General features: G+C 39.7%; 1 protein-coding gene across 1 annotated transcript in view; it reads left to right on the top strand.

Annotated features, from left to right (window-relative positions):
• The window catches only part of EIF3A (eukaryotic translation initiation factor 3 subunit A), a 33,120-nt gene extending 10,151 nt beyond the window's left edge, over positions 1–22,969 (top strand). Inside the window, exons 6-22 of the mRNA XM_080597404.1 lie at positions 512–720; positions 1,737–1,908; positions 2,889–2,993; positions 3,796–3,894; positions 4,466–4,582; positions 4,901–5,086; positions 7,771–8,118; positions 8,652–8,756; positions 9,617–9,730; positions 10,004–10,126; positions 11,042–11,195; positions 12,194–12,378; positions 13,962–14,053; positions 17,378–18,195; positions 19,561–19,735; positions 20,159–20,328; positions 21,692–22,969. Of these exons, the coding sequence (XP_080453530.1) occupies positions 512–720; positions 1,737–1,908; positions 2,889–2,993; positions 3,796–3,894; positions 4,466–4,582; positions 4,901–5,086; positions 7,771–8,118; positions 8,652–8,756; positions 9,617–9,730; positions 10,004–10,126; positions 11,042–11,195; positions 12,194–12,378; positions 13,962–14,053; positions 17,378–18,195; positions 19,561–19,735; positions 20,159–20,328; positions 21,692–21,933 (3,414 nt within the window). The 3' untranslated portion in view covers positions 21,934–22,969. The remainder of the gene's footprint in view (positions 1–511; positions 721–1,736; positions 1,909–2,888; positions 2,994–3,795; positions 3,895–4,465; positions 4,583–4,900; positions 5,087–7,770; positions 8,119–8,651; positions 8,757–9,616; positions 9,731–10,003; positions 10,127–11,041; positions 11,196–12,193; positions 12,379–13,961; positions 14,054–17,377; positions 18,196–19,560; positions 19,736–20,158; positions 20,329–21,691) is intronic.
• Positions 22,970–23,179: the final 210 nt, after the last annotated feature.

Below are 23,179 nucleotides of genomic sequence, written 5' to 3'. Positions count from 1 at the left end.
AACAGTAAAAAGAGTAAATAGTAGAATTGGTAGAATGATAGAAATGGTTTTTTCTTGGTTTGTAGATTGAAAATCTGAAAAAAAAGTTTCCAAAAAAAACCCAAATTAAATAACCTTTAATTCCCAGTTTCTAACAGATGAGAGTTAATGGGTTTGCAGTACGTCCAAATAATTTCTTTATTATGAAGGAAATTTTTAATTACATGTAGCTGCCAGAACTGGAGATGACAGCTTTCAGTGGTATTAAATAAAGGTAGTCTTTGTGGAATCACAGAATGACTTGGGTTGGAAGGGACCTTGAAGACCACCCAGTTCCATCCCTTGTGATAGCACCCACTAGATCAGGCTGTCCAGGGCCCCATCCAACTTGGCCTTGAACACCTCTAGGGATGGGGCATCCACAACGTGTGACTTATTGGTTGTAGTTTTATAGTCTTTAGTGAATTTTCATTTTTTTTCCCTTTTTGCAGGGTTGCAAAAACTTCCTAAAAGTAGTGTGTTTGTTTTTTAGGAAGCTTTCAAAGCAGTGGAGGATATTCATGGGCTATTTGCCTTGTCTAAGAAACCACCCAAACCACAGCTGATGGCAAATTACTATCACAAAGTGTCAACTGTCTTCTGGAAATCAGGAAATGCTCTTTTTCATGCATCCACACTTCACCGACTTTATCACTTATCGAGAGAAATGCGAAAGAATCTCACGCAAGAGGAGATGCAGAGGTGGGCAAAGATATTTAATGTGATTTTAGATTCTATTTCTAACCTTGTAGATTCAAAAATAAGCTAAATTGTACCCCAAAAGAAGCAGATAACGTATAACATGTATGGCTATGAGCAGCTTTGCCTAAAGTGGCCAGTACTAATTGCCCCCAAAAACTAGAGAAAGAAGGATATTTTACAAAGCTACAGTGCAAGTAATGTGAACATCAGGATCACCTTATTTAAGCTTCCTTCTTCCCTACTGACAGGGAATCTAAGCAAGTGTACGAAGTACCTAGTTCTTGCTTTCAGTTTCTATTCTGAGTGGTGATACCTACACCGGTAATAGGGAAGTCTTGGGAAGTAAACTTTTCCTTAATATCTGCAAGTGTGTGTAGCCAAATGACCTTTAATTTTTTTTGGTGATAAAGTATGGTGTCTGGCAAGGGTTTTGAAGCATGCAGAATCATTGGCTGCATTAAACTCTGAAACTCATTTACAGGTATTTATAGAATCAGTCTGGTGGAAATCAACACTGTAGGGAATTCTTACATTCCTGTTCATCTGGTACTAAGGTCAACATTTAAATATTTAATGTTACTTGCATTGTAACATCAGAAGGCACCTCTAGCAGTAATTTCTTAAAAAGCAATGTAATCAAAATGACTTGCATGGATTTGGAATAAAGTAAGTTTGGAAAGGTGCTGCTTTCTGCTGGTTTCATTATTTTACACTATTTTGATATTTTACAGAGGCAGCTTCAATTTATTTTGTCTCTGTGTATACATACATGTGTGTATATATATATATACACACGTATAAGTAATGAAAACGTGTTACCAAAATCTTTTCTGTGATTACTGAAGAGCACTGCATATTGTACTTAGTGCACAGTTGCCATCTTTTCAGTTATTGCTGTTTTTTTTCCTGTTCCGCATTATGAATGCTAAGTATTCCTACTCTTGAATTGGCATGTGTATGAAAATGAAGTAGTATTCTCTTGCAGTTCATCTTTTGTGGTTATACTTCGTCAACAGGATGTCCACTCGAGTCCTTTTGGCCACTCTGTCAATTCCTATAACTCCTGAGAGAACTGATATCGCCCGCCTGCTGGACATGGATGGCATCATTGTTGAAAAACAGCGGCGGCTGGCCACTCTGCTAGGTCTTCAGGCGCCGCCGACACGTGGCAGTCTTATTAATGATATGGTAGGTGGTAGTGTCTGGATCAGATCTCTTAAACTCAGTCTTCTTTTTGGACTTTTTTTTTGTTCTAGAAGCGCTGCGCCTAGTTAAGGGATGGCAATTTCAAAATTGAAACAGCTTTGTGTTTAACTGTATATAACTTGTAGTTAAAAATTGAGATTCACGGGAAGGACTGTTTGGAAATGGTGGTGGTAATGAAGGGCCTGAATCCTTGTGTGCAGAACAGAGCGGTATTTGGTGTTGTCCTGTATGTCACCCAGGCAACAAATGTCTTGCTTTTCAAACTCTGAGGGGTCTGAAAAGCATTGTGAACCACAACTTTTTTTCCCCCTCTCTAAGGAGAGGCCTGTTTATTAAATGTAGCTCCAATAAGCTCAGGGCAGATAAATAGTGGAGGATAAGGACTTAGCTTATTATGAGAACATCCTTTTGTTTCATTAGAAGAGAGGCCAGATTTATCCGTCTTCAGACTCTTCTGGGTATTTACAAACAAATTAGGCATTCGGTCATGGATCCTTTTCAGAGGATGCTTGAATTTCTTGCTTTCGTTTGCATACATATCTAAAACTTACATTCAAGGTTCACTTTATGTTGGTTTTTCTTCTGGTACTTCTCTAGTTTGACTTAAAAACACAATTTAAAATGTCAGTTGTAAACTGAGACGTATGGTTTTTAGTTTGGATGTGGGCCTATGTCTGTGTAGTGGGACTGTAGGTCTGTAATACGTTGAGGGTGACACTCCAGTCTAAATAATTACCATGCTGCTATGTTTATCTAGTTTCCCATTGTTAAATATGGTTAACTGGTATAGTGTACAGTTTTTGTCACTATAATTAGAAATGTTTTAATTAAAAAGTCAATGAACTGTATTAAGAGGTACATGTGGTGCCTATTCAACTTCTGAAATGCAAAATTCTTAAAGCATAACTATTTGTTAATATTTATTTTGAGATCTTTGTGGTTTTTGTTGTTGTTAACGTTAGGTGAGGTTCAACGTAGTCCAGTATGTTGTTCCTGAAGTGAAGGAACTTTACAATTGGCTTGAGGTTGACTTTCACCCGCTCAAGTTATGTAGCCGTGTCAGCAAGGTAAGTTTTGTAGCTGGGTGCGTAGTAATTGGTCTTGGCTAACAGTCTGTTACTTAAATATAATTTATGGTAAGTATCAGATAGCCTTTTCCGTTGCCAGAATTTTCAGTAGGAGGCTTTGTTTGGTCAAATTCCATTAAAACTGTACGTGTATAGTAGCTGATATGTAGCACACTAGCTTATTGAAGCAGCATAAAAGTTCATTCAGACCTCTAGGGTGCTCTGTAAGGGCACTGAATTTTGGGAATATATCGGAAGATCTTGAGAGTGGAAATGCTACTGAGTTAAATTTGACTTAAATACGAAGGAATGAGAAAACTGCGTGTGTGAAGATGAAGGTGTGCGTGCAAGTGGATTGTGTAGGAGGTGAAAAAATATACCATAGACTTACTATCTGAACTATAAAAACTATACCGTAGTTTTTACTACCTCAACGTAGTGTATTGGGAATTATGTGAGATCTTGTAGACTGTGTTGATGTAAGTTCTGCAATTAATGAAGCACATCACATTCTTTTTCTTTGATAGTGGGAACAAAGATATTTGAAGTGCTAAAAAGAACTTGAAGGTAAATTAGCAGTGTGGTTGATGTTGCCAGTACTGTCAGTCACCTTCATACAAAAAGTGTTAGCTATCATAAAAAGATTCTGATAAAAAGATTGACTTTGGTAAAACAACCTAGTATCTGGACATAAATGCTGTTGTTTCATGAGCTGTAAAATGGGAGTATTTAAGGCTTAGTATTTTGATGCTGAAGTTTTAAGTGTTGGTGCAGATTAAGTAACTTTTTAGAATTTTGATAGGTTCTGAACTGGGTGAAAGACCAAGCTGAAAAGGAACCTGAACTGCAGCTGTATGTTCCTCACCTGCAGAACAATACCATTCTTCGCCTTCTGCAACAGGTATGAATCAGGAAAATGTACGTTCCTAAGTGTGCGCGAGTTAGAAAACGCTTTGGAAGAACACTGAACTGGAAACTTCCATGCTGAACTAAATTGCTTCTGTCAACTAGAAGACCATTAATATTTCTAAATACCTTTTCCAGTATATAACCCATATCTTCAGGTTTGTACTTCATTTAGGTACAGCCAAAGTAACTGTACGTAATAGTGGTTGAATACAGTGACGCAGTCTTTTGCCTAGATTTTCTTCGTGACAGATCTATGAAGTTTTATTTAAGGTAATTTGTCGTGTCTTAAAGCTTTTTGGAATAAGGTTTGGGTGCGTTTCTTTTTTTGTCTAGGTGTTCTCTGAAATGCACATTTCATTGACCTGCTTTCCTTATAAGTGATGAGCAGTGTTATTTCTGGTGTGCTAAAGAAATCCGTAAAGGCTAATTAGCAGCATAGCTGTGTGTAGCTACTGCTGCCAGTCTCCTTTATACAAAGAAGCCATGCGGGAATGGCTTTTAATCTTAGGTTACATTTGAATACAGTACTGAAAGAAAATCCTAATGTTTCTTTTCATATATAGGTGGCCCAGATTTATCAAAGCATTGAATTTTCTCGTCTGGCTACCCTGGTTCCTTTTGTTGATGCTTTCCAGCTGGAACGTAGTATTGTCGATGCAGCCAGACATTGTGACTTGCAGGTAAGCGCTGTCAGAGTACTTCTGTGAAGTGGTGTATGGATTCATGGGTATTATGTTGGATGAAAACTAGCTGGTAGACATTGAACACAAGGAAGATAGTGATTTTTAAAAAACAAAACATGGAAATTAAGCAAAATTTTATTCAGTGCTATTTTTCTTCTACTAATTTGGCATTTCCCTTAGTTTGAGAAATGTTTTTTAAATTAATTTCTGCTTTGTTGACCTCCATTGGTCATAGGCAGAGCAACAGAGAAAGCATTTAAAAGCAATAAATAATAGTCCTATTTTATTTTTCACGCTTTTTTTTTTTTTGCAAAGGTTCGCCTCGACCATACTACCCGGACATTGAGTTTTGGCTCGGATTTGAATTACTGTACTAGAGAAGATGCTCCACTGGGCCCTCAGCTACAAAGCATGCCTTCTGAGCAAATTAGAAATCAATTGACTGCGATGTCCTCAGCTCTGGCTAAGGCTCTTGCAGTCATTAAGCCTCCTCACTTGCTGGTGAGTAATCCTAAATCTTCTGAAAACATTGACGAATCCTGACATTCCCCCAAGTGTGTTGTGTGATGTGTGCCAGTTGCCCTTATGCAGCCTTTTATTAGTTTTGGCTTGTGTGATCTGCTGCTAATTCCAGTAATCTGCTTTCTGTGCAGTGGTAATGATATTGTTACTGATGTCCCCTCTCTTAAGAACAAATACTTTCTCCTTGAGGTGTTAATATATACAAATGCAGCGTAGCATTAACTCATTTTTGTTAATGACCAGATATCCTTCTGCATCTGTTGCATGACTGTTCTAATAAGCTTTCTGCTGTAGCAAGATAAATTTGTTTTGAAGTTGTGAGATCATACTTGAATATTACACCAAGAAGTTGCTTGGTTTGCCTTTCCTTGACATAGGAAAGGCACTGAGCTATCTAATGATTAATTTAATGGGACGCTGCAAGGATCTGAGTAGACAGGTTGGTGCTTCGGTATGTTTTGCTTATTTTCAGAAGTGTACTGCTCCCCTTTCAGAGCATTGTGATAATGATCACTGACACAGTTTGTCAATAATGAGCTCCATTTAATACATTGTACATTAGGTAGAAATGTAAGCTAAGAACTTGACACTTTTTAATAACTTATTTTCATGAATGTGCTCCCTCACGTTAGATGTCTCTTCATTTTTATCGACTTTTTTTATTCTATAAGTGTTTTTATGCTTCTGAAGAGCAAAGAATGATTCGTAAATGCACCCAGCTAGTTAGTATTTGGTCATAACTAAAATAATGTCAAAAAGTACACAAGAGGCATGAATTTAAATTGCTGTTTTTTGCATATCAAGTTTAGAATATACCATGTAATAACTTAGCCATAGCTGGGTCTGCAGAGCTAAGGCTTGTTTAAAATTTTGCATGCGTTTTTTGAAAATCTAGAGCCTGCTGCTCTGCTGCCTTTTTTTCTTTCTGGAGAAATTGATGTTTTAAGAAACCTGTAATGTGATTTCATAGTGGAATCTAAAAACACGAACCAAAGATCCCACAACTGAAGAACTGTCTTGTCTTTCCCTCTCACTGGGGCTGTTGGACTCAAGGTCGGACTCACTGATGAGCTCAGCTCACATTTCAGGTTCTACAGAGCCCTGTAGGAGCGAGGTCTGAGTCACGCTGGGATTGCCAGCGTGCTTGGGTTGTGGCAAGTTTAAACCTTCACTTCTCTTAAAAGAGCAGGGGTAATTTCTTTCCTTTGCTACATGCTTATGAACGAAAGATTGTTTAGCAAATACAGAAAACAATTTTTCCTTATCAGAAAAAAGGCTGACAGCAAGATGTCCATATTGGATGCTCTGTCCAAGTTGGAAATAGTAAGTTATATTCCTAAAATACCAGCACACAAAGTAGGACTGTATCAAGACACCAAATACTAGCTTGCTTGCGTTAGCTTGAACGTTTGGTAGTTGTTTTGTAGTGTTTAAGATCAGAATATTTCATGTAGGTTTTCCCCTAAAAAGAGTTTTATTCATACGAATTGTAGGCTTAAATAAAATACAAATAAAGCATATTTTATCTTTAATAGATAGAAATGACAGGTGGTCTTCTACCTGACATGTCAGTATGATTAGTCGAATAAGACAAACTTGATAATGTGCTTGATAGCGCTAGCATAATTACTAATATTTAATATTGATCTATGGGATTGGAGAAGCTTTAGAACAAATGGATATCTATTCTCCACTATTCAGATAAAAACGTGACTCTTCAAGTGGATAAAAACTCCTAATTTTCTGTCAAATTTATCACAATTTACGAAGTCATTAATTTCATCTGAAGCTTTTTATTTTCATGTTTCTGGCACCCTCATTTGTCTTTAAGTGCTTGTAGATCTGCAACAAAGTGGGGATGTTCCAGTGTTATTGTTTCATGCCCTGGAAGGGGCAGACTGCTAAAAATACCTCTGAGCTAACTCACATTTCACGAACAGCAGGACTGAGTGCTTGCTGTGAGCTGATTAGGCTGCAGTGTTTGGTGCTTGCTGGTGTGGTTAAAATGGGCAGCACCCTCAGCCAGCGCAGTTAGAGCTCGTCACGTGCAGGGCGTGAATCTCTACAAAGAGCGAGTAGACAGCTTTGGAGCAGAATTGTGGGGTGGGCAGAAGGAAGCTTAAAGAATGGTCTATATGCAATCAAGTGCTTTTCATAACTTAATTAAAATGGCTCTAAAACAAAACCTAAGCACATTAACAACACGGGAGTTTGTGGTGGTTGATGATGTGAAGGGTCTCTTCCAACCAAAATGATTCCCAGATTCTATGAAATACGCTACATGTAGTGCTCTGTGTAGAGAGAAACCAGATGGGTTCCCCCCATCTCTTTCAGGTAGTGAGTCTTACCTATCACTAGCATGTATATGTGCAGTATTTCTGAACAAAGTGTGAAAATAACACACCTAAAATAGGTACTGCAGAACACTGTCTGATACAGACAGCTTTTGACTCCATTTGCACGTGGGTCTGTTGAGTTGATGCTACCTTGTATGCCATGTGGAGGAGTGAGTAGATTTGCCATTACAGTTGCATTTCCATGCAGTTGGCAAGTTTGGGGAATAAAATAAATTTTGAGATTTCTTTGAGAAGCATTTGCTATGCTTTCTGCCTTTTTAAAGAGATGCTACATTCATCACTGTCTTATTCATAATTTAAATTCAGCAAGAGAAGGAAGAACAGCATCAGCTGGCAGTCACTGCCTTCTTAAAGAATTCGAGGAAGGAGCATCAGCGCATTCTTGCACGTCGTCAAACTATAGAGGAAAGAAAAGAGCGTCTTGAAAGTTTAAACATTCAGCGCGAAAAAGAAGAACTGGAACAGCGTGAAGCAGAATTACAAAAAGTCCGGAAAGCTGAGGAAGAGAGACTGCGCCAGGAGGCAAAGGAGAGAGAAAAGGAACGTATCCTGCAAGAACATGAACAAATCAAAAAGAAGACTGTTCGGGAGCGCTTGGAGCAGATTAAGAAGACTGAACTGGGAGCCAAAGCATTTAAAGATATTGATATTGAGGTAGGCAACTTATTATTGAAGTATTGAGTAGTTTTTTGTCTTTTTTTTCCTAGGCTGATTGAATTTCATGGTTTTTAGTAGTTTAATACTGTAATTGGTCTTACAGTCACCTAGAATTCAGAATGCCAGTTTGGCACTTAAATGTTTAAGTTGCTCAGTAATGTAAGTTGAGCCTTAATACTGAATTTGGATGGAATTTATTTTACCTGGAGGAATGAAATCCAGCTGTTTTTTATTCCTCCTTCCCTCTCCCCCTCCTTGTTGGTGAAACAATATCTGATATATGAAAGAGACCTTCAGATCCTATTTTGTTGTATCTGGACCGTGTCTCAATTAAAAATCAGGATACAAATGCTTTACAGAGCTTTAAAAATGAAATAAAAGTTACCTACCCAGAAGAGAGGAAAAGAGACTGAGAATGCTTCTGATGCATTTTTTTAAAGTTACGGGGAAATCTGCAGAGGCTTAAGTAAATAACTAAAACTGCATTTGTGACAAAAAATGTTTATTTTGTATTGATAACTTGGCTGTAGGATCTTGAAGAATTGGATCCTGACTTCATTATGGCTAAACAAGTTGAACAGCTGGAGAAAGAAAAGAAAGAACTCCAGGAACGTCTGAAGAATCAGGAGAAAAAGGTATAAACTACTAAGGGTACAAAGCTGTGTATGCAACATTTTAGTGAGTGGTTGCGAACTCGTGTGTGTATGTATTAACATTTTGAATACCATTTTTTAAATGTACAAAGCTAAAAAGTAAGCGTGTTACAAACCAACCGAGTTTTTAGGATTGATGCACAAATTTGTTATATTTATTGGAGTTGATTTGAAACTGGGCCCTTAAGTCGTGTGTGAACTGGGTCGTATTTGGGAGAACTTGTAATTGGAAAGTCTTCAGAGAAGATGAAATGCCAGGAGAAGGTGAGGCCACTACAGGAGCTAAATTAATTAATTGTATTATTCCTTACTGAAGCAGAGGAAAATCCCTTGATAGAGTCCTAGCTTGCAGAAGAGGATCTGCCTGTAACTTGTGTAATTGTAAGTGTGAGGAATGTCCTGCCAGAGTAAATGAAAAACATACAGCCTGTGCGAGGTGAAACTAACCCAGGGCTTCCACATCTTTTCAAGAAAGAACCAGAGGTTATGCCACACTGTTGGTAATTCAGTTCATGGGAAACTGACTTGATGCTAGAAAGTCGTGAATGTGATGCTAGTTAATTTGTTGTGAGGGGGAGCTGAAAATTGGTGATGCTGAGACTAGACTAGGAGGAGTATGGTACATATGCCTGCGTCTACTACATCCTTTCCTAGGAATGTGCGTAATTGCCAGTGCTCAAGCCAGGTGTTTAGTTAGATGCGGCTTTGAGCTGGTCCAGTGTGGTTACGTAACAAAGATCTATTGGAGAACTTTCCAGATACTGTTTTTTAGGAGATGTTGACGATTGTGTTCCACATTTCTTTGCGTTATGACATTCTAAAGGTATGCTATCTTTATTTAGATCGACTATTTTGAACGGGCAAAGCGCTTAGAAGAAATTCCTTTAATAAAGACTGCCTATGAGGAACAGAGAGTACGTGATATGGAGCTGTGGGAGCAACAGGAAGAGGAAAGGGTAAGAATTCTTATTCAGGTGATAAAATCTGTTAGCTGTGAATAAAAAATGGCAGTTTGGCGCTGTCTTTTTCCTGGCTCAACCCAAGACAAGAAGGGAAAAAGTTGGTATGAAAAATTCTTAGTTTTCCAATTGTATTGTGCCAGTGGGCAGCAGCCTCTTTTGGCTTGGGTTTAAAAGAGGAAAAGATAATTTGAGAAGTGACTGAGGTAGACTGAATGCAAATATCTGAAGTAAAATCTTACTATATAACTTTTTCTTATCTATTTTTAGATCACCACTTTGCAGTTGGAGCGTGAGAAAGCCCTTGAGCATAAGAACAGACTCTCAAGGATGTTGGAGGATAGAGATTTATTTGAAGCCAGGCTCAAAGCCTCGCGACGAACAGTTTATGAGGTATGTGGTAAATGGTATTGTAATCAAATGTTCCTCCAAATTTAGGAACTCAACTTGTGACCCAGTGATTCTTCATGAAAATTACAAACAAATTAGAATCTACAATGGCTCAGAATTATAAAATAACTTACTGCTTTGACTAAAATATCTATATTCTTGCACCCATTCCGAGGTATTACTACTTACAATTTATGGCAACTTCTGAAACAGCTTATGTGGAAAATGAATACCTAAAAGCTTTTTTTTAAAATGCAATTAGTAAGAGATTATCGGGTACCATATGAGCAGCCAGCTGTATCTCTAGAAGTACTTGGACTTACTGTGGTTATGGCATACTTAAAATAATATAGAAGCTGAGAAATACATAGAAATACTTGCCTCATTTTTATCTTTTTCTTTGAATTTGAAAGTTTTTTTGATAGTCCAAGTATTTGGTACTTCAAATTACATTTTATGTTTGCTAAATTTAATAAATTAGACCAAGAGGGTAGGGAAAGAACAAGGCCTTTGTTTCTTGCTCTGCTTTTTGAAAAGTCTGTTTTCTGAGACTGGTAGCTTTGATTATTTGGCTATGTTGCAGTAAAAACTGGTTGGGGAAAAAAAAAATCTGTGTATAAGTAACTGTATATGGTTCTCTGCTATAGGTATAGGTAACTTATTGAGGTCAGTAACCAGGTAATGTATTTACTTTCCTTAAAAATGCAAACACAGGACTGAAGTTGTACGTGCTCTGTCTTATAAGTAGGAGTATATTCCCTTATACCAAATTTGCTGCAGAAGAAGCTTAAAATGGTAAACAGAAATACATTGCAGTTAGTTTATTTTTCTCTACAACTTTATTTAACAATCTGTATAATTGTCCACCTCTTAAACATTACAGTTTTGGTGGTTTCAAGTGTGTTTTCTGTATTTCAGGATAAACTCAAACAGTTCCAGGAAAGGCTAGCAGAAGAGAGGCGTAATCGTTTGGAGGAACGCAAGAAACAACGTAAAGAAGAAAGACGCATCACTTATTACAGAGAAAAGGAGGAAGAAGAGCAAAGATTACGAGAAGAACAACTGCTTAAAGGTATGATTTGAGGATATTATTTTCCTTTCTGATTTCCCTGTTTCCACAGTATTGGAGGAAGTCTTCTAATCTTCAGTCAGTGGTAAAGGCTCCGTTAGTTGCTGTTAGTTATTTTACCTTTGCATTTTACCCAGTACACCTTCTGAATGCACGCTTGTACAGCATAGAGGTGAAGGCAGAGCATTACAGGGGAAAGGAAAAACGAAAGCAAATGAGTGCTTCCTGCCCTCACGTTCCCTCAGACATGAATAAAGGAGGAGATAAAGTAAAAGGGAGGCTAATGAAAAATCGAATCTTTGATTTTACTCATTTAACTTGTGTTCTGACCCCTTCTTTGTCTACATCTGAAAGAGTAGAAGGGGAATATTGGTGGCAGATGAAGAACCCAAGACTTGCAAACAACTCATGCAAATTGTTTTGTGAACAGTTTTCTCTGGTAGCCAATTTCAAAGCTTTCAGAAGAGGTGATAAGTAACCTGAAGTAAATTTCTGTCCTACTTGTAACTTGGATTGTAATTAAGATTTTTTCAGTGTGTGTTTGCGTTCATGATCACACAATATTTTAAAATGAATAAATAAATCCAGAGGTCCTGGATATCAATCTTATGATCATACTAGCTGACTTTTTGTTTGCCCTCTTCTAAGAAAGAGATCCCCTACCATACTTGATGTAGTTACTGATACTTTAGGTGGCATTTTTGTGGTCTGTTTGTGTAAGTAAGTAACATGTGGGTATTGGAATGTTTTTCTTACCGTCCTAGCTAGCAGCTATTGTTCAAGGTGTCAGGGTCGTGAATATATCAAGGGTTCTTTTCCTATTGCCTTGGAGTTAGGATACTTCCAGAAAATAGATTGTGGTTAAACATGTCTTGTGTAATGCTTACTTGGATTTTTATTTTTAAAAGGAAATGGAAGGGATTGTATTTTGTAACCTTTCTTTGGATATAGCAAAGTAATGTAATTCCTAATACATTCTTCTTATTCTTCCAACTCTGCAGAGCGTGAGGAGAAGGAACGCATAGAGCGGGAGAAACGTGAGCAGGAACAGCGTGAATACCAAGAACGTGTCAAAAAACTGGAAGAACTAGAAAAGAAGAAACGTCAAAGAGAAATGGAGATAGAAGAAAGAGAGCGTCGTCGAGAAGAAGAACGAAGAGGTCTGGATGACCCATTTTCAAGAAAGGTAGGTAAATACATGCAGGTGTGTTTTCTTGACTGCTCTTTTTTCTGTAGATTATTTGGAAAAAGTTGGCAACACAAAAATAAGAGGTTAAAAAAAAGTTGTGGCACAAGTGACTAATATTTAAATTATTAGTGTCCCTTTCAGCTCCTTATTGGTATCTGTAATCTGTAATAAAGTAAAGCAAAGAAACTACCAAATCACCAGGTTGTTCAAAAACTAAAGAATAAAGACCTGATGAATGAATAAAGAATTATGCAATAAAATTAAAAAAAAAAAAAAGTGACTTCCCTTTTACAAGTATAAGTATTTGGGAATGTCATTATCCCAGTCCAATGGGAGACAAAGAGAAAGTTATTTTGCAGATAATCTTTAATGATTTTAGAAATGGAACTGAGTACTGCAAGCCTTCTAAACTCCCGCTTTTTTGATCGTTATCAATAAGAGAGCTAGTTTTAAATTTCACCCACCATAGCCGTTGTCCTTGTTCAATGAATGCCTCATTGAGTAGCACTGTGAAAACAAGCAATCAGACCTTGTAGAAATTTTGGTGATTGTTTATCTGATAGACTGTATTATCACTGGTATTTTTCCACAGAAGAGGTATTCTTAGCCATGGGCACTTGACTATATGGAAAAGCTGACTCAAGTTCTGAGAGAGATCTCTGTACCACTTGAAAAATGCCACTTGCAGTTCTGGAATTCTTTGGTTGTCCGTGTTTGTTGGGATCATTCACAGAAGAAGATTATCAAAAACATTTAGATATACACACAAAGTAGTGAATGCGAGATCTTGCCCTACTTGTGTATCTCCCCATATTGAACCATAAACTTTGTCAAATTAAAACATTTTTCAAAGAGCAGTAGCAAACTGGACTACCCCATTTTAAATGTGTGATTATTTGAAATGTTAGTTTGTGTGGTTTACCTAATTTGCTGCTTAGGGTGGAATTTAGGAATAAATATCTCCGTAAGAAATAATTTAAATTGATTCTCTTTGTCCAGCAATGGGCAGAGGTGCTCTACCTTTATTTAAAAAATAAATAAAATTATTGCTCTGCCTTGTATCTAAGCATTTGTGTGAATGCCTTGAGGTCCCGTGTTCAGTGCTATTTAAACCCAGAATAAAACAATCTCTGCTGCATAGAGCTTAGTTTATTCAGTCACATTTTCTGATGTGATTAGAAAGCACAAAACAAAGATTTTTTTAAATAATAATTTCTACTGCTGTAACAGCAGGAAAGTGAAACTGTTACATCTTTGTGTCATCAGCTGGTAGCTATGGCTCACTGAAGCTGTCATTCATAAGCTTGTTCATAAACATTTGAGTGTATTAACTTCACGTGCATCCTACTGTTAGTAAAATGTGTGGCACAAATGGATCATGTTTTAAAACAGCCATAAACAACATAGTTGGTTAAGACCATACTTCAGTTACTCAACCTCCTGGTACTTCAGTATTCTCTACAGTGTAACAACTGAGTTTTTAATGGCACAGCTTGCTCTGAACAGTGTAACTTACATGCTGAAAATCTTTATTCTAACGTATACAAAAGGATGTTCCTAATTTTCTCTGATATATACAGGAATCTCGTTGGGGTGATAGAGGGGAGTCTGAAAGCTCCTGGAGAAGAGGTGGTGAGACAGAATCCGAATGGCGACGAGCTCCAGTGGAAAGGTAATTACTGGGCTCAGTATGGGGGGGCTCCCTTTGGTTTACTAACGCTGCACTAACTGAATGCCTTTACATTTCTGCAAGTTACCCTCTGATTGCTTTGTTAGAATCTAAAAATGGGAGATTTTATCTTGGAACTGATTCAGATAACGTTACTCTTTTACTTAGGTTAGATACATGGAGGCTGGCTGAAGGCCTTCTGCATCTGATAAACTTGTTTACTTGGTTTCTTTTTTAATTTAAAAGGTTGCGTCCCACTCAGACATTGGTGTCAGTTGTATAAGTACAAATCTAGGAAAGATAACGAACAGATAGAGTTCCTGGATGACGGAACTGTTTGAGATTTTCCATTTAGAAAGCTGATAATATTTAAGAAAGGTAAAAGTCAAAATTCAGTGTCTTTGTGAGCCATTCTGGGACTTGAATGGCTTTCGAGCAAAAAATGTGGGCCATAAACTGAAACCAAGTTCTGAAAGACTGTTGAACAGAGAGGGAAGATTTTCTGAAGAAAGAATATTTTGAAAGTACTTCGCACCTTTTTTTAGGTGCTTGTTCACATCTATGCTTTTTAGGTGTTTTGGATATATTCAGTGATAACAAAGACTGTTTATATGGTTTTAGTAGAAAAGGTCTTTAAAATTTGTTCATCCTTCTGCTCCACAACAGGATGAATTGTGCATCATCAGAAATAGTTTACGCACAAACAACTGTTTTTAAAAGCCTGTGCTGATGAAAATACCACTGCTTGCTCTGATTGGCAGTATGTTTTATTGCTTAATTAGCCTTACAGATTAGATATTTATAAGTGTCTAACCTTAATTTCCAGTGCAGCAGTTTCAATCCTTACAACTTACTCTGACTGCAGTGGAAGGAAACCAATTTACTGTTTTCCTCTCTAGTAATTTATTTTAACGTATTGGAAAAAGTATGATCTTTTGATAAACAAAATAGTGTTTCGTTCTTTCTTTAAAAGCTGTGCTGCCCTTCTTGGTAGCAGTTCCCTTTTTCTCCAATCACAGAATCAAAAATGGGATGAAACTCCCAGGTGAAGCGTTTAACTACTTGTAATGCATCTGTTTATATGCTTCAGTGTGATATGTTTTTTTCACAACAGAACGATGCTGGTGACGCATTCACTTTACAATCATATATTCAAGTTTTTCTGAAGAAGTGTTATCTTTGTTATTACTCAGCTTCCGCCCAAATTGAGCTGAGTGGCTGCTGAGGAGGAAAAATTAGGCATACTATGGATTTCCTTTTGCCTTTCACTAAAATACTGAAAAGAATTTAAATCATCTCTATGGAATTTTAAGTAAAATGGAACCTTTCTCAGTTATTTCCTTTTTCCCAGCTTAGAAAGCTAACAAAAATAAATGACGATGCTCAGGCACAACTGCAGAAGGGTGTAATTCTGCATTCTTTAGAAGCCCCTCATAGAACTTCAGTTGGAGTTTAGCCCTAAAAGGAAAAAAGGCAGAGGCATAGAGGACAGGGAATGAGATTTAATTTGCAGCTAAAAGTTGTCTGCAAAACTAGCACGCAGGTCCTGGCAGTCGTGGAGCAGCCAGCTGTCCTGTGCAGCCATCCCCAGAGCACCGCATTCCAGGTGATCGGCACGTTTCAGTGCTCTCAGTCTTTTCCAAACCATGACTCCAGTTACAAGCAAAACCAAATGACAGAAACACAGAAGAGGTCAGCAAGGACGGGCTGTCTCAGACAGCTGGCGGCTTTGTTGTGATATATAATGCTGTCTGTCTCTTGGACAGCACTGGCTTTTTCACAACTGGACTGGAAGTAGTGACTTGGATCCTTCAGTGTGCAAGAACGATAGTTAGCTGTAAGAAGCAAGAGAGGGAAATAAAGCTATTGATCTTGCTGTGGTAGATACGAAGTTTTGTAAGGGAGAGAAGGAAGTCATTGCCAATATAAAAATATTACTAATATTGCAGTCGGGAAAGATGATGTTAACATTTCCTATGTAGGAGTTAAAGTACTATGTAGGAGTTAACTAAAATCTGGTTGTTTTAGCAGAAAAAGTCATGTTATGGTGGTACCTCTTGTTTTCTCTCTAGATCACAGAAAATCCTTGCAGTGCTCTGCGGAACTGGGCATTTGTTGGAACAGTGAACTGGCAGCTAACGTAGATCTAGCATAGCTAGAACTAACGAAGTCACTGAGAGGGACAGGGCAGTGCTGCGGGCTGCCAGACCTCAGCACAGCTCATTAGAGTTACTTCTCGTCTAGAAGCACGTAAGCATTTGCTGATAGCAGTATTAAGCCAAAGAAAATAGAAAAGGAGAGTTGACCTCATGCCTCTGCTATTTGTGGCTGAGTTAAGAGAAGCAACAAAAAAAAAGTTAGAAACCTATAACAGCGGTAGACACTCTGGTGTGAATGTTCCCAGTATGTTTCTGTCCAATTTGGAAAAGCTGTCAGCATGCCCCCAGCTCTGGAAGATCTCTGCATATAGCACTTCTAGAGGCTGCTGAAACACGGGTTATATGGTAGGAACTAGATGGCGTTGCTACCAGTACCGTTCCGTTATGTTCTTTATATTAAGGCACCCCGGGTGGTTGTTTCTCTGAGATGTCTCCTACGGAGTATCGTGCAGGCAGGTTTCACACGTTCTGTATTTTGCTTATCCGATGCTGTTTGGCTCGGTTTCAGTAAACTTTTCAAGTGGGAGTTGTGAAAGTTCCAAGCAGGAAAGGATAGAATCTGATACATGAACTCCAAAACTGTCATGAGGGGAAAAATCTAAAAACAGAGGAGTCATTCCATCTGCAAATAATCGTTTAAAAATGAGATTATCAGAGAAATATAGAATGGTTTGGGTTGACAGGGACCTTAAAGCCCACCCAGTTCCAACCCCCTGTCATGGCAGGGACACCTCCCACAGCCCAGGTTGCCCAAAGCCCCGTCCAGCCTGGCCTTGAGCACTTCCAGGGATGGGGCATCAACAGCTTCTCTGGGCAGCCTGGGCCTGGGCCTCACGAGCCTCTGAGTGAAAATTAGTAATAGTTTAAAAGTCATAGGATTTTAAAATCGTTTTTTCTTGTAAATTAAGACCCTGAAACAGAACCTAGGTATGAATGAATTAAATATTTGTTCATATGAACTTTATAAACATTTCTCTACATATCTGTTACTTCAAAATAATCTGCAGATTTTTTAGAGGAGAAAATTAACCAATTTGAGTCTAAATGGAAATTAATACTGTCTTGTTTTTATCTCACAGCAGTAGTTGTATCCTCCCTTACTCTTCCAAAACTTAAAAACATCTTCTAGATGTCACTTTCTACTTGCTTATTCCTTGTGGTTTTGTAGAGATTGGCGTCGAGGCGAAGCAAGAGATGATGACAGACCTTTCCGGCGGGGGGACGACCTGCCCCGGCGGGGGGATGACCTGCCCCGACGAGGGGACGATCCGCCCCGGCGAGGCGCTGCAGAAGACAAGGACCGTCCTTCGGTGGAACCGAGCGAGGACAGGCCACCGCGGCGCGAAGGGGATGAAGAGAGGCCACCTCGGCGCGAGGGGGATGAGGACAGGCCCCCCAGGCGTGCTCTGGATGAGGACAGGCCCCCCAGGCGTGCTCTGGATGATGACAGGCCGCCCAGACGTGCTTTGGATGATGACAGAGGGAGCTGGCGGGCTGCAGATGATGACAGGGGTCCCAGGCGCGGAATGGACGACGACAGGCCTCCCCGGCGTGCTCTGGACGATGACAGGCCGCCCAGGCGCGGGCTGGACGACGACAGGCCGCCGCGACGCGCTCTGGATGATGACAGGCCGCCCCGGCGGGGCCTGGATGACGACAGGGGCAGCTGGCGTGCCGCGGACGACGACAGAGGACCCAGGCGCGGGCTGGACGACGACAGGCCGCCCAGGAGGGTGCTGGATGACGACAGGCCGCCCAGGCGTGGGCTGGACGACGACAGGGGCAGCTGGCGGGCTGCGGACGACGACCGGGGTCCCAGGCGCGGGCTGGATGATGACAGAGGTCCCAGGCGCGGGCTGGATGACGACAGGGGGCCGTGGCGCAGCGCAGACGACGACAGGCTCTCCAGGAGAGATGATGACCGGGGGCCGTGGCGCAGCAGTGAAGATTCCAGGCCGGGTCCCTGGAGGCCATTTGGGAAACCAGGTAAAATAGCCTAATAGATCATCTTTCCTCCAAAGCACGCGTTAACCCAGCCGATAACGGGGGTGTCAGAAGAGAACCATCTCTGAGAACGTCTTCAGTAATTGCGCTAACATGAACGCTCCGTTACTTGGTGTAATCAATCCTTTTCGTTTGGCTGAATTAAGCAAACAAACAAAGCACACACAGCAAAATGCAGCAGCGTTTATTGCTCGCCTCGAAGATATCTTAAGGTCACATAGTAATGCTGGTATTTGTCATATGCAAAAACAAAATACACAAGTTTAATGCTTTGGGAGAGAAACGTTATCACTAGGTGAGCACACCTTCGTCTCTTTCCCTACCCTGGCTGAAAGTAACCTGCTAGGAAGGGTTTTGATGCATCATTCAGGTGGGTCTGGTTTTGATAAGGTTGTTATTTTTTAGTGTACAAAACTATTCCTGTTCCTACCATTCCTTTTTTTTTCTTTTTTGAAAATCCCTTTTTTTTCCTTTTTTGAAAATCCCGCTCTGAGTAGCAGTTCAGACTAGCTGACCTTCTGAGGCCCCTTCTGACCTGCATTACCCTACTGCCCTCCTCTTGGATCATTTATTTCTAGTCCGAAGTCTTGCGGGTGGTGACTGCTACACCTCCTTCCTGATTCTGTTCAAAGCTGTTGATGATAGCTGAATGTGATTGTGATTGATTTTCTGGTTCTTTTTATTCAGACTTAAATATTTACAGTTGCCACATCAACTCTCTATGGCAGGCATTAATTCTGTAATTCAGACTAGTAGCAAAATTAGCGTAAGTCATGATATTTGCACTCCAATAGCTTTCTCCTTCTTCCCATTTTTTAAAAGAAGGCTGTGTAATAAAGAACTCTCATTCATGAATAACTGAACGATATTTCAGGGTGCACTGTGTAGGTTCGTAGTGAATGACAGTCCTTTTAAAGGAGCGCTTTAAAAAGCAGTAAGTTCTTACAGATTTGTTTGCCTAAGATCATCTCAGCTGTGGGTTTTCAGGAAGGAGTCTGCAGTCCGAACCACCCTATTTCCTCCTTCCTCTACTTGCTTTGCGCAAGACCTTTGAGGTGATGGCATTTTTCAGCCAGAAAACACAGGGTGTATTCAGCTCTGTGTTAAACTGACACAGGCAGTCCTGGTGTGAGGTATTTATTAGTGTCTTTAATTTAAGCAGTTTCTACGCTGCTTTGTCAGTGCTTCCCACTCAGAAGCGCACACTTCTGACAAGCATCTTGAGTAGGATGCTCAGGTGATCAAAACTTGAATCAGCAGCTTCTGTGTGGGAAGGAAATGGTTCTTTGCCTATAGGCAGGGGCCAGAGGTCAGTCAGTCACAAATTCCTCCGGCTGTTGCTTACAGGGGGATGGAGAGAGCGCGAAAAGGCTCGTGAGGACAGCTGGGGGCCTCCCCGAGACTCCAGGCCGCCTGGAGACCGCGAGTGGGACAGAGACAAGGACCGCGATGAAAACGAGAAGGACCGTGAATTCGACAGAGAGAGGGATTTTGATCGAGACGATCGTTTCAGGCGTCCCAGGTTTGACTCCTTTGTTTAAACATTTGAATGTTTCTGTTTTTAAAAAAAAAAAAAAAAAAAGTGCCTTGCTGTTTAAGAAATAATGGGCCATCACCTAGTGAGAGGAGCAGTGGCTAGGTCGTATGAAATGAAGTGCGTTAAGGCAATAAATGGATAGTGGCATTCTGGGGTCTTTTGGTTGGTTCTTAAGATGCTACCTGTTCACAGAATGAATCCCAAATGTTTCACTGCTTTCAAATATTTTTTCACTTTGTACATTAAGACAATTTCACGTTAGGCTCCAGAAAAAGAGAAAAGATTTTGGAAGTCGGTATATTAAATAGAGACCCCCTAGGCCTGAAAATGTGTTGCGATTTATTATCGCTTCTTTCTGCAGCAAAGGTAAACTGTTAACAGTTAGTCTTACGTTTTGAATGGCAACAGGGATGACGCTGGTTGGAGAAGAGGACCAGCTGAGGAAACCTCTAGCTGGAGGGATTCAAGTCGTCGTGAAGAATGGGACAGGGGTGGTCGTGACATGCGAGATCGCCGTGCTGATGACAGAGATCTACCCCCCAGAAGAGGACCACCACTTAGATCTGACCGCGAAGAACGTAAGTTCGTTTTATCGTTCCTAAAGGCTCGCGTTTATTACAGGTCCTTCACGTTACTCTGGCTGTGCTAGGACGTGGTAAAATGGGAGTAAGTTTTGTTTTCAGCCACTTAAACTCTCTTTACATAAAAAGTAATGGAAAGAAGCTTTAGTGTATTGAGAACTTTTCTCTGAATCTTAAAGTTTCTTACTTCCTGCTCTTTGCTATCATAGTAGCAGCTTGCATCTCAGTAGAAGGATAAGAAGGTTCTAAGTTTGCAGTTAGCAGAGTCGCGTTATGTTAGGGGTGAATTAAATTCTTGTAGTTTAACTGTCAAGACAGATGTCCCAGAAAATGTTTCTGGCTCCTTTCTCAAAACTGAGGAAAATATTTGCAAATAAGGCCTTACGGGTTTCACACCATTAATGATATTTATTTTTGATGAATAACCTATTTTAATTATGTACATTAACCAGGTTTAATTATGTACGTTCATTTATACTTTGCTGCTGCCTGGAAAAAAAAAAAGTAACAGCAAAGACGTTTAGCCTGAGATACCACATCTTCCAGTGCTGGACTTGTCCTGTTCAGAAGCTCGTTTGGTTTCCGCCCTGAGTGTTGGTGCTCCCCGGACGTGGGCACTGTCACGCAGCCGATCTCAGAGAGCAAACTGGAACACAACATGTCCTACAGGACCGCCAGCTGGTGGAAGGGCTGAGGGCTCTCAGGGTGGAGATACTTCTTTTAAAAAATATATCAGGAACTGTTTTGTTGTTTGACTGTCTGGTTTGGTATTGACAGCTTTGTTCACACGTAGCTGGGTTAGAATTTTTAAACTCCTTTTGGTGGAAATGAAGAATTCTTCATGTAGTGAAGAACGCTGAAGGCCATCGTCAGTGGGGTTGTGTAATCCAGTGTCGTATCTACCTCTGATTTCAGTAGGCTGAACAGCAAGGTGCTGTCTTCTGAGACATCGAACACCTAAAGATTTCCACAACTGTTTTCAGTCAGGAATTTTCTGTTTGCAGGGTTCAGTCATTTCTAAGGAGATGCTTTTGTGCTTTTAATTCTGATAATATAAGGATGTATTTTTACATTATAAAACCATGTCCATCAATAGAACATTCTTATTGCAGTTAGTGTTTTAAAGATGACGCTTCAGTTGCTCACAGCAATCCTGAATCTGGAAAGAGGCTTGAGTAGTTCCTGGCCGTTACTTCACTATAAAATTAAGTTGTGCATTTGGCTGTCATCTTCATATTAGCTCTTGGCAAGATTGAGAATCAGTAAATCTGACTGTCAGTGCTAGGCTTGTTTGTTTAGACTCTTGCAGGCTGCTGGTTGAATGTGACAAAGGTTGTTTTATTGTCTCTTGTACTTGCAGCAAGCTCATGGCGGCGTGCTGACGATAGGAGAGAAGAACGTGGAGAAGAACGTGAAGCAGTTCGGCGATCAGCTCCTGCTCCTGCTGCTCCTCCAGCTGCTGCTCCCCCAGCAGCATCAAAAGATCGAGAAAGAGATGGGGAGAAGGAGAAGGGCTCCTGGAAAACAGAAAAGGAGCGTGAGCCCGTTCGTCGTACTAAAAATGAGACAGATGAAGAAGGGTGGACCACTGTACGACGTTAAGTGGATATCAAAACAGTTTAACCAATGTTTTAGCTTTGATTTGATTGAATCCACAGATTATATTTGTGCTTATAAACATTCTGAATTGGAATTCTTTAACAAATGTTTTGAGGTAACATGAAAGCATGAGCTTGAATTACTTACTCATATAGATTGATCATGCACAAAACTCACAGCAGAAGGTTGGAAATCGAATGCCAGTTTTTGAAATTTCAAATGATGCTTATTTCATGGATCATTTGTTGCTAAAATAAAAAGAAGCAAGCCCAACAGCTGTCTTGAGTACTGCTTCTATCTTGCACCAAAACAAGCTGACCTTTTTATTTTTAGTCTTTCTTAATTCGGCATGGGGTATTATCGTCACTGAACACGCATATAAAAACACCTCTGTTCACACAGTGCAATTGCTGAAAAAGCAGAGCTATTTGCCATAATTAGAAAAAAAACAAGGGGGGGATACAACCCCCCTCTTTTTACAATAGGGATCTTTGAGGGCAGGCAGTTTGAGAGTCACACTTTATTACCTAAATTCAGTATGTTTAAATTGGAATTAAATACAATAAACATTATGAGCATTAGCTACACTGGGATATTTTCTGTAGATTTACTTGAATACATTACATGACGCCATGTTGCAGTCATTGTTCCAGTACCGTATACTGCTGCAGTGTACAACCACAGAACTTAAAGCTTCTACGATTTAAGTGTTTTGGTAAGCATATTGCGATGTATTTTCTGTTGCCAATAGCACAACTGCTTTTCCATTACTGGATAACTCATGCCTTTCAAGGATTTATAAATATTGTCATATTTAAAATGTGTGGTTTTGGAGAAGTTGTTGAATTTTTCCCCAATTCTTTGTCTTCAGGGTAAATTCTTTCCCTTTTAAAAAAAAAAAAAAGTGATTTGTAGTAATGGCTGTGTTGACTTCAATTTTGGGATGCAGATCAACAGTTACTATCTGGTCATACTGAGGCCGGCACAGAACTTGCTGCTGTGTGTTTCTTCGATGATAAATAAACAACTTATGGAATTAGCTTCTACAGTGTCTTGACTTTTTAGTAACTTCCCATGCTGTATTATAATGCCAAACAGCAGTTTGTTTTTTTTTTGTATGCATATCTACTTTTGTACTGTCCGAAGGAGAAAGTGAGGAGCCCTGGGCTAGTTTCTTCCTGAGTTAACCCTTGTTTAATTGTAGTATGTGTGAACAAAAGTTATGTTTTTCTTCTTGTCCTTTTCTGAG

This window comes from Anser brachyrhynchus, assembly GCF_964034855.1.
Source record: "Anser brachyrhynchus genome assembly, chromosome: 6".
NCBI classification, from domain to species: Eukaryota; Metazoa; Chordata; class Aves; order Anseriformes; family Anatidae; genus Anser; species Anser brachyrhynchus.
Note: the sequence above shows the minus strand (reverse complement) of the source record. Positions and strands in the feature narration are given on the sequence as shown.